This window comes from Narcine bancroftii, chromosome 14, assembly GCF_036971445.1.
Source record: "Narcine bancroftii isolate sNarBan1 chromosome 14, sNarBan1.hap1, whole genome shotgun sequence".
In the NCBI taxonomy this organism is placed as follows: domain Eukaryota; kingdom Metazoa; phylum Chordata; class Chondrichthyes; order Torpediniformes; family Narcinidae; genus Narcine; species Narcine bancroftii.
In genome coordinates this window covers 6322570-6339195 of record NC_091482.1, presented here as the reverse complement: position 1 = coordinate 6339195, position 16626 = coordinate 6322570, and the positions used below count along the sequence as shown (strand labels likewise).

Below are 16626 nucleotides of genomic sequence, written 5' to 3'. Positions count from 1 at the left end.
AGTGTGAAAGGGGAGGTTTAGGGGGAACTTCTTCACACAGATGGTTGGAATGTGGAACGAGCTGCCAGCTGAGGTGATGAATGTGACTCAATTTTAATATTGGACAGATACATGAATGGGAGGGTATGGGCTGGGTAGAGGTCAGTGGGACGAGGGAGAAAAATAGATTGCCACAGATTAGAAAGGCTGAAGGGCCCGTTTCAGTGCTGTAATGTTCTATGGTTCTAAGTAAAGCATCTTATGAACAGACAGCTTTACTCAAGACAGGCCTTTTATGCTTGTCAGGAAAAGGTGATCAAGACAAATGTATCTTTTGTTATAGAATGTATTATGAGAAACATGACACAATGCAACTGTCATTTATAACAGAGTGTAAGGAGCACCAAGGGAAAGCTACTAATTTGAATTTAACACCCGTATCACCAGATAATGGAATAAAACTACATCACATTTGCCTGTTATTCTGAAGATCTGTATCATGCCTCCCCACCAACAATACTCAGCATTTCCCCAGCGATGAAATATATTTGTCATTCTCTTTTTCGTGGTTATAAATTCTTGTCACTTTTGTGAACTTCCTTGTGTAAATTTTGAAGATAACATGTCTTGCATTTGAGCTATTTGTGAGGTCTTACAACTTGTACTCGGGTCTCGGTGCCACAAGACTCGCACCACCAGGTTCAGGAACAGCTGCTCCCCCTCCACCATCAGACTCCTCAACAACAAACTCAATCAGGGACTCATTTAAAGTACTCTTACTTTTGCACTTGATTGTTTTTTTTTCCCCCCGACTCTGCATTGCAGGTCCGTTTGTTCATTTGTTTACATTGAGTACAGTTTTTATGCACCACCAATAAGTGGTAATCCTGCCTGGCCTGCAGGAAAAGAATCTCAGGGTTATATGTGATGTCATGTGTGTACTCTGACAATAAAAATGAAAATGCCCACTGGTCTTGAGCATTGTATCCATGGCCTTTTGGGATAAGAGTTTCAGGATTCCCCAATGCTTCGTATGCAGAGTGATTCCTGACTTTACTTGGACTCACCATCGACACTAAACCCATACTTTCTTTTGTTGTCCTCAGTCAGGACAACATCTCCATAGCTACCTTTTAAACATTTAACTTGTCCCTTGAATATAAGGGAAATCTGACCAATTGTTCTCCAAGCTTAATATTTCAAACTCTGCATTGGTCTGTTAAATCAGTACAGCAATACCTTGAAAGGCAATACATCTATTTTGATGTTTAATCCGAAAAACTCTGAATGTTAATCAGCTCCATTTGATCAAAGGCCATGTGCAATTAAAGCGCAGTTTTGTCAATGCCATTGATGTTTTTTTAAATTGTTACCTTCTGAATTGCGTCATTAAGCTGTTTACCTATTTGCCTAGTTAACTTCTTGTCTTACAAATCTCTCAATAATAAATTTGAAATTTTAATAAAAATTTAGACACTCCTACTCCATGAACCCATGCCGCTCAATTACACCCAATTGATCTACAATCCCTGAATGTTTTAAAGGGTGGGAGGAAACCAGAACACATGGAGGAATCCCACACAGACACTGGGAGAATGCACAAATTCCTTACACACAGCGCTGGATTGCTGGCGCTGTGAAAGCCTTGTACTAACCGTGCTACCCTTATAGATTTAGTTGCCACCCAAAGAATAATTGTCAGCTCTGATTTATTGATTTTTGAACCTAATCTTGTTCCAGAGTTAGTAAATTACAGCACTGCACTGAAATAAGTACAGTATATATATTTTTTGTTGTGTTGTTATTTAAGGGAGCTGCTTAGTTCCGGGGATGTGACCTTCAGAAAATTGCATGATCACCATTGTAACATTGTCACTGCTGTGCTTATGGTCTGTGTTTCACATTATGTGGCAGGACTTCATTCTTTAGTCAATACCTCTGCTACTTTATGTAACTATGATGGAATCTCAGGGTTGTATGTGATATCCGCTGACAATAAATCTGAATTAGCTGTTTTCCAGAAAAATAATTCCCCTTTATTTAAACCTCGATCTCCCCGTCTTTACCCTTTTTCCATTTTTAAAAAACGACAAAGAATGATTTTTGGTGTACAATGTACAGAAGATGGAACCTGATTTTGTGGGAGAAGAGTCATGCTTCTTGAATTTTTGCATCAATTCTTTTTGATGTTTCACAAATCACTAAATACTTTAGAATGTTTTACAAATTGACTTTTGTTTATCATGCCAAAGTATTAACAAGATTATTAGGTATAATCTCCACTGTCTGTTGAATTGGCTCAAGTTGTGAAATAACAAGGCTCTATTAAATTTTGCTTTTTGCCCAGGTGGACAATCCGGGCTCGTGTTACAAATAAAACTCACATCAGAACGTGGAGCAATTCCCGTGGAGAAGGAAGGCTGTTTTCTATTGAGCTACTGGATGAGAGTGTAAGAATCCTTCCCAGCATGAATGAATATTTCTGTTCAATCAATTTTTCTGCTTTGTTCGCTCACCAATAGGGAGTGTTTGAGCCAAACAGCTTCATCTTCAGCAGCCAATGGTCAGTAGGAGGCAATCTCCAATTGTTGCTTGATTGGTTCTTATTGGAGGTCTTCGGCAAATAATAACCAAACCAATCCTCTGGCTGTTATATGCTCTATTATTCAGTTTATTGATTGAGTTGATGGACTTAAACTTTTAAATTTATTTTAATTTTTGTTAGGTTTATAATTAAAGTTTTTTTTGGAAGGGCTGGAATTATGATCTATTTAAAGTTATTGTTTGGAGTAGATATTTGAACACCGTATATGCCATTATATAGGATGACTTGTGCATAGGATGATCTCCGAAATTTCCACCTAAAATGGTGGTTTTGACGGCCTTTGTATAAGACGACCCAATCCAAAACCAGTCACCTACCACTGACCAGTGGATGCTGTTAAAAAGCAAATCACAATATTTTAATAGCAAATTATCATTTAAAGGTTTAAGTTTTATTTGGACATTTTAAAATAAACCACTGTCGGCTCCTGTAACAGGCCGTTTGAAGCCTGTACTGAGCTGATAGCAGTCAGACTGGGTGGATGGACTCTGCAGAGGAGCGCTGAATCCTTGGAAATAACTAATGGGGCATGAGCGAGATTGAATCAGCAGGAAGATGGTGGCGGTGTTGTGACTTCATCAAGGTAAGAAGTTTAGACCCTTTGTATAGGATGACCCAATTTTTAAGTTTTGCGATCGTCCTATACAACAGCATTTACAGTATTTCTTTGTGCATATAGGGACAGTATAGGCCAAAGATTTCACAGCCAGGCACCAGACTGTCCCATGCTTTTTGCAGATCTGCCATGCTCTTTTTATTTGTGCAGTTGCCAGAGCCTGCACTGGTACAACATTAGGTTTCAAAACATCTTGGTTATAGCACTTAACAGAGAGGGTTAGAACTACTCTCCAATTGATTTGACAAACCGCCTTCAAATATCATTTTCGTATTGCCGTGCTAAAAATACCGGCAACAAAAAAAAAAAAAATCGAATTCTTGTTAGGTGATCCAGTGCCTGTTCTGAAGGCATGAGCACATACTGCATTAATATATCCCTGCTGACTTTGAATGTAATTTTAACAGCTACAAAAATGATCACTGTTGTTAACTGAAACCATTTTATTTTAGTCTTTTAAGCCTTTTGTGAATGCTGGAATGATTTTGAATTTACGATGGCCCGTATGCCACCTTTTTGGGAGGGTATCTGTGCATTGGTCTCAGCTGCTGATAGTATGTGGATTGAGGTAAAACGTTTTCACTGACAGGCATCATCTGTTGGGGACGCTTGGGAGAGCAATAATGTAAATCTCTGCAAACTTCCTACTCAAACTGAAATCATAATGTGGAAGTAACTCGTGATACTCAATTTATTATTTATCCAGATTAAATATTTGCTATTTTATTTTTAGAAGCATGTGCATGAATTGCAAAAGGTTGGTTTGCAGGTGCAGCAGGCTATCAAGAAGGCAAATGGAATGCTTTTCTTCACTGCTAGAGGGATTTAATTTAGGTTATGCTGCAGCTGTACAAGATCCTGGTGAGGCTGCATCTGAAGTACCGCGTGCGGTTCTGGTCTCCTTGATTGAGGCAGGATGTACTGGCTTTGGAGACGGGACAGAGGAGGTTCCAGAGATATGGGGAGATTGAATCGTCAAGGACTGTACTTGCTGGAATCTAGAAGAATAAGAGGAGATCTTATAGAAATGTATAAAATTATGAAAGGCAATGTCGAGGTAGGTAAGTGGTTGGTGTGGAGATGAGATCTAGGGGACATAGCCTCAAGATTCAGGGTAGCAGATTTAGGATAGATGAGGAACTGCTTTTACCAGAGGGGGGCGAATCTGGAATTCGCTGCCCATTGAAGCAGTGGAGGTGACCTCATTAAATATATTGAAGACTAGGTTGGATAGACTTTTACATAGTAGGATAATTAAGGGATCTGGGGAGAAAGGAAGGTAGATGGAGACGAGCCTATAATTAGATCAGCCATGGTTTCATTGAATGGTGTAGCAGGCTCGATGGGCCAGATGGCCTTTTCCTACTTCTATTTCTTATGTTCTGCTTGCAGATTGTTTAAAAAAAAAAAATAGCATTTAAACTATGTCCTTGTGCGAGATTCTGCAGTTGCACTCAAAGGTGTGGTAGCTATAACTTGTTTTTCTCAAAGACTGTTGCAGTCCTGGTTTGGGACTTTTGGCTAGAGAAACGCGGTTTGAACAAGTCTGCAGCTGAGAGAAGGCAGGCAGCCTGCTTCCATGCTCCTTCCTTGGCACAAGGCATTACTCGAGCTTTAGCCTGGGTATGACTTTTTCATTTTCATCGCCTTCCAACTCTCCCCCTCGCCATCCGTGCTGCTTGGAGCTCTCTTGCAGGACAGATTCATGGCTCCGAACTTGTCCACTCTGGTTCTGTTCTGATTCCTCCTTGTTATCTGCAAACAATCTACTGCTTTCTTTAGTGCTCCTATTCTCCACTAAATGCAGGTTTTAACTCCCACAGAGTTTCAGGTTCTTTTTCTGGAACTGTGAAGGCTAAAGGTCTGACCGAGGGAGTGAAACATGAAAATCTGCAAATGCTGAAGTGCCGGAGGAACTCAGCCGGTCTCACAGCATCCATAGATAAAGATATAATACTGATGTTTCAGACCTGAACCCTTCTTCAAGGTACAGTATAAGCAAAGAACAGGAAGGCATTAGAATAAAGGCTGAAGAATGGCAAGGGGATGAGTCCAGACCAACAAGAGATGTTAATTGGATGTGATGAGAGGAATGGTGAGAATTGATTTTTGGCTCTGTGACAGGAGATGGAGGGAAAAGGAAAGAGAGAGAAGTAGAGGAAATGAGACGAGATGAAGATGTTGGGGGTGTGGGGGGAGGGTTAAATGACACTGGAGAAGTCGATGTTAATGCAATCCGGTTGTAGGTTGCCCAGGCAGAAGATGTGTTGTTCCTCCAATTTGCAAGTGGTTTCAGTTTCATAACTGCCAGACCATGGATTGACATGTCAGCAGGGGAATGGGACGGGGAACTGAAGTAGGTAGTCACTTGGAGATCCACGCTATTGCGGCGGATTGAGAGCAGATGTGCTCATTAAAGCGATCTCCCAGATGGCGCCCAGTCTCTTCGATTTAGAGCAGACCACAATGGGAGTAAACGAGCCCTGCAGATACACAAGTGAAATGTTGCTTCACTTGGAAGGACTGTTTGGGCCCCTGACTGGTGATGAGGGAGGAAGTGTGGGCACGTGGAGCATCTCCTATGGTCATGTGTAGGTTCCAAGGGGAAGATTGGTGGGGAGGGAGGAATGGACAAGGGACTCACAGAGGGTGCAGACCCTGTGGAAGGCGGAGAGGGGAATGTGTCTGGTGGCGGGATCATGTTTGTAGCTGTAGGAAATGGCGGAGGAGGATATATTGGACACGGAGACTGGTGGGGTAGTGGGTGAGCACGAGGGGAATCTTGCTCTTGTGCATGGTGGCAGAGGGGTTTAGGGAAGATGTGCGGGTAGTGGCATGATCTAATTTGGGGTAGAGGTATGAACTAATTCAGGAGGTTATAAAGATAGGATAAACATAAAGAAGATGCTTGCATTTGTTAGGGAGCCTTCAATAAGATAAAACATGAACAATTCTTTGGAAATCTCTTTACCCAATAGATGTGGAGAATATGGCACTCACTTAGTGACTATGGCAAACAGCACATTTAAGGGAAGTTGAATACACATTAGACAGAAGTATACAGGGCAAGCAGATGGGTTTTTAAGGTAAAGGTAAAGATGGGAGGAGGTTCATGTGGGATATGAGAACACAGTATGAAAGGACTTTCTTCTACTGTATACTTGATTCTTTCTAATGATTTATTCTTGCAATTTATTCCATAGCCTCACTTATTTATCAATTTATCTTTGCATTACATTACAATCAAGTGTTAAAGGCCATCTAAGAATGTTGCCAGGCAGAGTTTAGTTGCTCCTTTTGTCCTAGACAGGTGTTCTTAACCTTCTTTTGGCTCTGGCCCCGTGAGAACTCTGCTCAGTTTATGGGCCCCCTTCCCTGTGAAGCAGTTAAATTTAGTTGGTTTCTTCTGTACTTCTCTCCTACTGACTACATAAAAAACATTTAAAAAATTTTATGATTTCACTCCACACCACCCTTCCAGGGGCCACAGCACATTTAAGAATGTTGAGAATGGCTGTTCTAGAGCCCTAATGTGACATCACTAAAATACTGTCTGCCACAATTTGCAATAGTATTTTATAATTTCCAAAGAGCAATATATAGTCTCCACTAAACAGTTGACCTCTGGCCATGAAGGAACTTGAGATGAATTTTATTCCTGTCTCTTCCATTCACTTTTATTAATTATTCAGTTTGTAGTCATGGGGGAAGCCAGCATTTATTGCCCGTTCCAAATTGCTCTGTGATGATCCAGCTTAAATTATTGCTATCCATGTTGGGTAGGCACCAGTGACTATGAAAAAAGGTTGGTGTGACAGCAGCTTGAAGCAGTGATGTTCCCATGTGCCTGGTGGCTTCCACTGGAGGTGGTGGCATTCAGTGAGGGAGATGTTGCTAAAGGAGTCTTGGAAAGTTTTGAGACTTCATTGCTTGTTAAAGAAATTAATGTTTATGGTGGAGTACAGTGAGTGGCATTTTTCTTGGAGATGTTATGACTGTTGAATACCAATGGGACTGCACACATCCAGGCAAGTGGAAAATATTCCATTACTCTCCGGGCATGCCTTGTGGAAAGGCCTTAGGAGAGTCTGAAGGTGAGCTGTTTTCTGTGGATGTTTTTTTAGTTACAGTATGGTAACAAGCCCTTCCAGCCCACGAGCCCATTCCGCCCAACTAACCTCCAAAGCCCGAATGCTTTTGGAGGGTGAGAGGAAATTGGAGCACAGGACGTGGGGAGCATGGCCAAACTCTTTACAGATAGCAGCAGATTCGCAACTGGGTTGTTGGCGCTGCAGTAGTGTTGCACTAACTGTGTATGCTATATTTGCCATCTGGCTAAATTGATTGTGTTTCTAGTTTGTGGTTGCATTTCCAGAATGCAGGATTCAGGGATGTCAAAGCTATAGAATGTCGAACCTTACAGCGCAGAAACAGCCCCTTTTGGCCCTTCTCGTCTGTACCATGAAATGTCAAGGGAATATGACTAGAACCTGGATTGGAATGGTCATTAGTGAGACATGTGCCCAGTAAAGTTAGAGTATAAATTTACCTTGCCCTGCTTTATATAGATTACTTCATTGTCTCATTAGTTGAAACTTTAAGAGAACACTTCATCAATGAACATTGTCACATATGACCTTGAGAATTGAGTCATTGATTAAGTTCCTGAATGTGAGCTTGTCAACTTTATCCACTTATTTTTTTATTCAAGGATGCATGAGGGCAGCACAGAAGTAGTCAGTGATAATAGTGGAGGAAAAAATGAGGAGCATTGCCTTTTGTCTGTTGGCTTGTACTCTTTTTCTTCTTCCCACCACCCCCCCTTCTATTCTTCCCTTATCCGTAACCTTTTAATACAGGTGGCTGCCTGCATTTTACATGTACCTTCAGGAAGGGCTTGGGCCGTAAATGCCGGTTAAGCATCTTTATCTCCTATGGACGCTGCAAGACCTGCTGAGTTCCTCCAGCATTTCTTTGTTTTTACTACGATCACAACGTCAGCAAACTTTTGTGTTTCACTAGGACATAATCTTCAATAACTCCTGCAACAATGACCTGGTGTTCAGATTAATTGAATTGTTTGTTGTCACATACTGAAACAAAGTGGAAAAACTTTGTTTTGTGTACTATCCAGAATCTCTATGCAGTATAACGGGTCATGTGAGAATAAAAGTGTAATGGATAGCGTTACAATTTTAAAAAGGTGCATGGGATAATGTTAGTAGAAAGTATAATTAAGCAATGCAGGGCATCCTCTTTGTCTAATATGAGGTCTTTTGAAGGGTCTGATAACAGCCGGAAAGAACCATCCTTTAACCTTGAGATGCAAACCTGAAGGTAAATCTCTTGGTGTGTTATTAGTAATTCTGGTCGTGTAAGAGCAGAGAGATCAGAGAGTTGAACAATTACAGTGAATGTAAAGGGAGGATCTGCTTGGAGTAGCTCGCAAAATATCGCCACACACGGCATCATTTTGAATGAATTATGACCTGAAAATGTCAGCACCCTCTTTCTTTGTGCTGGGTTTGATTCCAAGGAACATTTAATTTGACCTATAAGTGGCTAAGTTGTATTAATGCCTCCTTATTCATTCTCCATCTCCCATGTGCAATTTTTCTTGGCATTATCCAGGATAGCTGATGTAAATTGTTGGTCATGTAGAAACTAAATAATCTCATACATTAACAATAGACTCCTCCCAAATCTCAGTGGGACTGAAGCATTCTTTAATGTTTGATGCTCGAAATGTGATCACAGTAATTGCATCTTATTCTTGCTGTTTGAGCTCAACATATAAGCATTTTGGTGTGAACTTCCATCCTTATCAATGGGATTATAATTTTTGAAGAGTGGGTTGTCTGCTCTTCATGAGAACCGTTCTATCTGATTTTCAGAAGGTTTTATTAGCATGAAAGTTTGTTCTGTCTACCTGGATGTTTCTGCCATTCTGTTTTAATTTTTTTTAAACTGATAGTTCGACTTTTTTTTTGTGCTACTCCAACTTTATATCCATATCGGTTCATGCGATAGAAACTCCAGAATTGTTTATTCTGTGATTGCAACGGTGATAATGTGATGCTCAAATTTTTGTTTCTTTCATACAACTTCAATTTTTCTTGCCTTCTGGAGCTGCGCTTAGCTTTTGTGCATCACTGTAGCTCACTGCTGTGTTGGGACGACAAGATGGTGGTTTTGGATTGAATAATGAAGAAATAGGCAACACTATTTTGAACTTGCTCCATCCTAACTAACAGCTTCCAACAGCATAATCACATTTGAATATTGCCTGGGGGTGGCAGGTATTGGTGCTTAGTTTTAAACGTTGGGCACTTGTGCTGCATTAAATTGTTTTTTCTTTCACTATTCATCTATCAAATCGTGAACTTTGAGGGTGAAAACCTTTCCACTAATTTTTTCATATTTTACTTGTTTAAATGGAATGGTGGTTTTGATGCTGCGGTTCTTTCAAGTTTAACTGAGTACAGTAAAACTCTAATATGGCACTTTTTGGTCATCGGCTGTGCTGAACTAGCATGTTTTCTGGCCCACTAAGTGATCATTAAAGTCGAAACACTTTTATTTCGTTTTATGTAATTGCATAATAAATTTTTCATTGAACTTGTTAAGTTTAGAGGTGACGCGAAATATACAAACAAATAATGGCCGCAAGAGTGCCCATATTTCTGACCTTTGGTGTTTCAAACCCACCCTCTGACACTGGACCCACACTCCAGAGCCCCAGCTGTATTCCAGACTATAAGCTCTGACAGAGCACCCTGCATGCTCTCAAAGCTCAGTTCAAATTCGGGCAGTAAATGAGCCAGAAGCCAGGCCATCGGACCATTGAATAATTGGATGTCACATTATTAGAGTTGACTGTATTTTAGTTTAAAAAAAATTCTTTAATTGAGCACCACCAACTTTAAAAAAAACATTGTACATGCATGTTATAATTCAAGTGTGGTATGTGATTTTTTTTTAAACCAGCACTTATTTTTATTCTTGACGAAGATTCTGAGATGGTTCGTGATGGATACGTTATATTTTATACACAGTTGGAGTGTGGTGAGAAGTGAGATGAAGTACAATTTAGCCTGCTGGTGGTTATTAATGGCTACAATAAAAGTTCATTAATTTTGCTCTTAATTTAATCCAGAAGTTGTTCTTCAGTGAATGCAGAGTTTCTGATTTTAAATTCCTTTACTTTGCAGGGTGAAATTAGAGCCACAGTTTTCACTGAACAAGTGGATAAGTTTTTCCCACTCATTGAAGTGAATAAGGTAAAGAGATGAATTTGGAAAATATTATGACCTGTGCTGGTAAATAATACATTGATTTCTATGTTTAAATTATCTTTCAGATGAAGAAACAGCAGATTTTTGCTTCCAAAATGAAACCAATCTTGTGGGGGGGGGGGGAAGGAAATAGACATTGTAATATTGGAGGCTGAACAAAGGTGGCTCACTGGGTTTATTCCTGGGATGAGAGCCTTGTTCTATTGAGCAAGAGTGCATGGTTCAAAATCAGAATTTGTCATGAATAGGGTTTGTTTTCGTTAGTGTCTGCTTGGTCAAGCAGCATCAGTGAGGCAGTACCCTTTATCAAAATTCTTGATGAAGGATTCTGACCCAAAGTATTGACGTTGCTTCTCTCCCAATGGACGCTGCTTGACCTGCTGAGTTGCTCTAGCAGATTGTTTTTTTGGCCCCAGATTCCAGCTTCAGCAATCTCTTGTGCCTCTTGTTTGGAGGCTTAACAGGGTAGACGTTGGGGTGTTTTTGCTCGTGAGAGTCTCGAACAAGGCCAATCATTTTAAACTGAAGTTTGCCATCCACCACAAAAAAAAGTTTCTGCAATCTCTGGTATTCTATTCCCCAGTGGGTGGTGGAAGCTCGATCATTGGAAATTTTATGTGGAGGTGGACAAATACTTCATAGGGTGAGGAATTGAAAGGTATGGAGGATGGCACAGCAGAGGTTTTGAGGCCATCATAGATCAGCCATGATCCCAATGAATAGTGGGGCAGGCTTGAATGGCTGACTCCGTCAGTTTTGTAAGTCTTGTGAAATTATTTGATATTTAGTGTGAATTGAATCCATTCAATTATTTTTTAATTTAACATTTGAAGTATGCATGAAGCAGAGTCATTTAATATTATGAAATTCTGTTTTGCAGTGATTTGGCTATATAGTTGTTTAAAAAATGTATCAAGCGTAAATCTGGAATGTGGGTCCATTTGATTTCAAAGCCTTGTCATTTGAAATAATAAGGGCACATTGAGACTTCAAAATATTAAATGCATCACACCTGCTTGTCTTAGTTATCCCTCCACTTTCTCATCCAATCAAAAGTAAAGTAGTAATTTGTCTTGAAAATTTCAATAGGAAAACTATTCCTTAATGTATTTTTGACTCTTGGGCTGCTGGGCTGCAGTTGCTAAGAAAGACTCTAAATGGTGAGGTATTTTTCATAGCAGTGTGAGGCAAAAGGAGATCTAAGATTTTCAGAATTGTGAAAGACTTGAAGAGGACAAAATAGTACTTGATTGGATCTGCCAGTTGAACTGTAATAGGGCGCTGTCCCATTGCTCTTATCAATGAAATCACTAAAAGTGCAGTTGCTATTTTGGCATTTCCTCCCTCACCACCATTTGGGGCCCCAGTGTTTCAAAGTGAAACAACACTTCACTTGTGAATCTGCAGGGGTCATTTACTGCATCTGGTGCTTGCGCTGTGATCTCCACTATATCGGAGAGACTGGACGCAGACTGGGAGATCACGTCGTTGATTTTCCAGTGGCCACCCATTCCATTTCCCCACTCCATTCCCAACATGTCCATGGTCTTGTGCACTGCTAGAGTGAGACCACTCACAAATTGGAAGAGCAACACCTTGTATTCCATCTGGGCACCCTCCAATTGGATGGCATTAACATCGACTTCTCTGGTTTCTGTTAGATCCTGCCCTGACATCTATCTCTGTGTCGACTTTCCTCTAGCTCTCTCTCTTCCCTTTTCTCTTTCTCATTTACCCTAGCTCTGCATTCCGAGCCCTCCACCTCCCCTCCCCTATCAATTCTCACCTTCCCTCTCTCCTGTCTATATTCAATTAACACCTTTTGTCTGTGGTCTATACTCCTCCTTGCCTTGCCTTTTTTTTCCTTCTCCCCAGCCTTTTCATTCAGGCACCTGCCTGATTTTTAAAAAAACTCGTACCTTGAAGAAGGGCTTGGGACCGGAACATTGATTATATATTTTTGCCACCTCGTGGCTACTGCGAGACCTGCTGAGTTAAATTTCCTCCAGGATTTTTTTTTCTCTCTCTCATTTGGACACAGATTACTGAAGCATCATTCAAGAAATTACATCAAAAATGTGAAAAGAAACAAAATATAGTTCTAGTCATAACGCTGCTACAATGGACTAAATGTCTACGTAGCTCCTAATGATTTGTGTCAATCATTTTAAATTTGTCTTTCCTATTGCAAATCTGAAGGCAAAAATCAAAGTTCCATTTGAATAAAAATTCACTTCTAATCCCAGACTTAAAAAAAAAATATTTGACCAGTCATTAAGTAAAAAATGAGTTGTGGCAAAAAAGCTTTTTAAATTCTTTCTCAAAAGTCAATTTCACATTTATCTGAAGACGTAACTATCAAGAAACCGCTTCAGCCGTGAAATAATTTGTCCATTGTTCATCTTTTTTTCCTTCCATGAACAGATAAAAAAAATCATAAATATAAAGGGATAACTAGCAATTATACAATGTTGTGGACGCACTGTTTGATAATTTCTCTGTCATGGTGTTGATTGAGGGTCGCGGTGAATAGTAGTGTTGAAGGAGGGTGGTGCTCCTCATTCAACAAATACCTTGCTGTTTTTTATTTGCCACACTTGAGAAGCTGATTCCTGTCATTGAAAACAGTGTTGATTCATTGCATCCAATTAACCTACCAACCCTGTATATTTTTTTTGGGGGTGGGGGATGGGATGAAACCGGAGCACCCGGGGTAAACCCAAGCAGGTCATGGGAAGAGTGACAACTGCCTCCAGACAGTGCTGGGTTTGAACCTTGGTCACTGGTACTGTAATAGCATTGTGTTAATAACTGTGCTGGGGCCAAAAAAAATCTTTTGCTCGAAGAAATGGCTTTGGGAAGAAATACAAGACTGACTTTATTGCAGTAAAACCCATGTTATCTGGAATTCAAGCTTCCGGGGAAAAAAAAATTGCAGAAAATAAACAGGTAAAAAGTTTAAAATTGGCGCAACTTGCTGTTAGTTCGCCAATCACACAACACGCAATCTGAAGCAAACGGAAAATTCACTTAACCGGCATGTGCCAATCCCCGTAGGTGCCGGATACAGGGGTTTTACTGCACATGTTCTTCCCATTAAATCAAAAACATGCAAGAATTGAGTTGTGATCAGTATAAATCTTCATCTCCACGGAGCTACATTAGTCTTGGACATGCAACACAGAACAGGTCATGTGGCCCAACTCTTCTGTGCCATCAAGATGGTGGTCTGGGCTAATCCTATTTTCCTTTAAACCCTTCCTGTCCAAATATTATTTGTTGACAAACTGCTGCTGCACGTTCTTTATATTCAAGATTCCTTTATTGTTATGTAATATTACAGAAAATGGAATATTACACAAAATTTCATTCTGTCTGCTGTAAGGCAACGTACAGTCATTTTTAGTATTGTCTGGTGCCCCTTACAGTAAGAGAGATTAGCAAATGTTTCTGGATATGAGAATTGGAGGTGCAAGATCAAACTATATGAGCACTGTACAGAGCAGTTGATGTAAACTTGTTTTGTCATTTCAGGTGTATTTTGTGTCAAAAGGAGTACTGAAGACAGCCAACAAACAATACACATCTGTGAAGAATGATTATGAGATGACGTTTAACAGTGAAACCTCTGTGATCCCTTGTAATGATGGAAATGATTTGCCCACAGTACAATTTGAATTTGTACCCATTAGTCAGCTTGAAAGCAAGAGCAAAGATACAATTCTTGGTGAGGACATTTTTTTAAAAAGGGGGTAATATTGGGGCAGGAAAATAACTAATAATGATTTTCTCCAGTGCAGGTTCTGGACAATAGATGGTGCTGTCAGGAAACGTTAGTGAAAAGCAATTCTTTGGCTGTCCCTATTAGTCTCTGTTAGAACAATTTTATCTGTAAATTAAGAAGTTAAACTAATGGAAAATAATTTGGCATCCTGTTGCAGTATAAATAAAAATGAGCATTAAAAATGCCATTATGACTTGAAAATGGATCAAGCAGGTTTTGGAACATGGGGTGCTAAAGCATTTTACTTTTTTAAAAAAAGTTTCTCTTACCTTCATTGGGAGCGTTTCTTTCATATTCTACTGTTTAATATCATTTCAAATCTTCTCGTTTTTTTTTCTCAAAAAAATCTCATTCCAGACGTAATTGGAATCTGCAAGTCCTATGAAGCTGTCACTACAATAACAGTGAGGTCAAATAGTCGTGAGGTATCCAAGAGAAATGTGTATCTGATGGACATGTCTGGGAAAGTTGTCAGCACCACGCTGTGGGGTGATGATGTAAGCATCTTTTTTTTGGAATTGATGAGTTCTGCAAGTCTTGAGATAAAATGAATGTTCTTACAGCTGAATTTGGACTATCCGTTGTACAAATTCTGATGAACCCATCTGAGTTATGGGTTAAACCAGTTTTTCTCGGTGGGGTTGCAATTGCATGGGCATGTCAGTGAGGAGCTTCTTTTATACATGTTCCTGGAGCCTCCATATCCCCAGCAAGATAAGTTCCTGCACTTCCTATTGAAGAAAGGTCCTTGCATTATACATCAAAGGAGGAAGAGATTACCAGTCTTTACACTACCAGAAATTTCAGAACTGCAGGAGATTTTCAGGTCCTATTGGTTTGGGGGGTGGGGCGACTACACAAGCGTGTGGATACCTGAGCCTACATTGATGTTTCAGGGTGGGATGAGGGGTTACATTCTTAGAAAACTGTCCACATTGTGATTTTTTTTTTTTTCTTCCCCAACCCTAAATTACAAAAAGTCGCATCACTTGCATGTCAAGAAGCAAACATAAGAAATAGGAGCAGGAGTCGGCCATCCAGCCCCTCGAGCCTGCTTCACCATTCAATGTGATCATGGCCGATCTGACGATCGGCTCATCTCCACCTACCTGCCTTTTCTCCAGGTCCCTTAATTCCCCTCCTATGTCGCAATCTATCAAACCTGGCCTTAAATAGATTTACTGAGGTCACCTCCATGCTTTTATGGGCAGCGAATACCACCCTCTACTACTCTGAATCTTGAAGCTATGTCCCCTAGTTCTGATCTCCTCCACCAATGGAAACAATTTGCCTACTTCAATCTTATCTATGCCTTTCATAATTTTGTATGTTTGAAAAGTAGATTCTGTTCAGGTTTTTCTCACAAATTTCACGGGAACAATTTTTTAAACTACTTGTCACTTTTTTGGGTATTGATCTGTGAATTCTGTCAGGGTAAAATCCTGTTGACCCAAAGGCAGTAATGTGGAGGTTTAGTAAACAGGATTATTTAGAACATTGAATTTATGCACAAATTAATGTACAATTGTTTTTTTTCCCCCCCAAAAGGGAATTGTACAATTGCTTGAGAAAGAAAATTTAAGGGATGCTGCAAAAAAAAAACTACATGGGATAAATTGCTATGGTGTGATAGTCTTTCTTCTGTTTCATTCACTGCAATTTGTAGATGGTATTTTATTCACATGATTTCTAGCTTTTAATATTGAATTAACATTTGACAGTCACAATGTAGTTACTCTGGGAAAGGAAGATATCACACAAGTAAGTGTTGGCCATTTTGCCATTCCTAAAACCTGGCTGAAGACTACAGATGGCAGTGACTCGAGTGAATATAAGAATTTCACGCTTTCATCTTTTTCTAGGCTGAGAAGTTTGATGGGTCAGGACAACCAGTGATGGCTATTAAAGGAGCTCGCCTTTCAGATTTTGGAGGCAGATCTCTCTCTGTTTTGTCATCCAGCACCATCTTGATGAACCCTGACATCCCTGAGGCTTTCAAACTGAGAGCATGGTGTGTTTTTGTTACCTCTTGCTGAGCATCGTATTTAAAATGTTAAGTATACATGTATATGCACGGACATCACTAGCTCTGTGATTTTTATTTTTCTTTCCATTGGAATGTAGTACAAGTACAAATAAATGGTACTGAAGTGATGTCCACTTTGTGTTCAGCAAGTTTGGTTATAGCACCGAACTTGTCCAATTGCACTGTTGAAGATGCCTCGACAGATATTTTTGTGTGAATGATCTAAGGAAAAAAGTATTGCATGTTCCTAATTTGTTTGAATGGAGCACCAAATGTGAGCAGTACAAGTTTTTGATGCAGATCATTTGAGAATAATTTATC

The 16626-nt window shown here is 39.9% G+C and overlaps 1 protein-coding gene across 1 annotated transcript in view; it reads left to right on the top strand.

Moving 5' to 3' along the window:
- Positions 1 to 16626, top strand: part of rpa1 (replication protein A1) — a 62679-nt gene that overhangs the window by 26213 nt on the left and 19840 nt on the right. Inside the window, 5 exon segments of the mRNA XM_069911169.1 lie at positions 2327 to 2429; positions 10412 to 10480; positions 14030 to 14222; positions 14637 to 14776; positions 16142 to 16294. Of these exon segments, the coding sequence (XP_069767270.1) occupies positions 2327 to 2429; positions 10412 to 10480; positions 14030 to 14222; positions 14637 to 14776; positions 16142 to 16294 (658 nt within the window).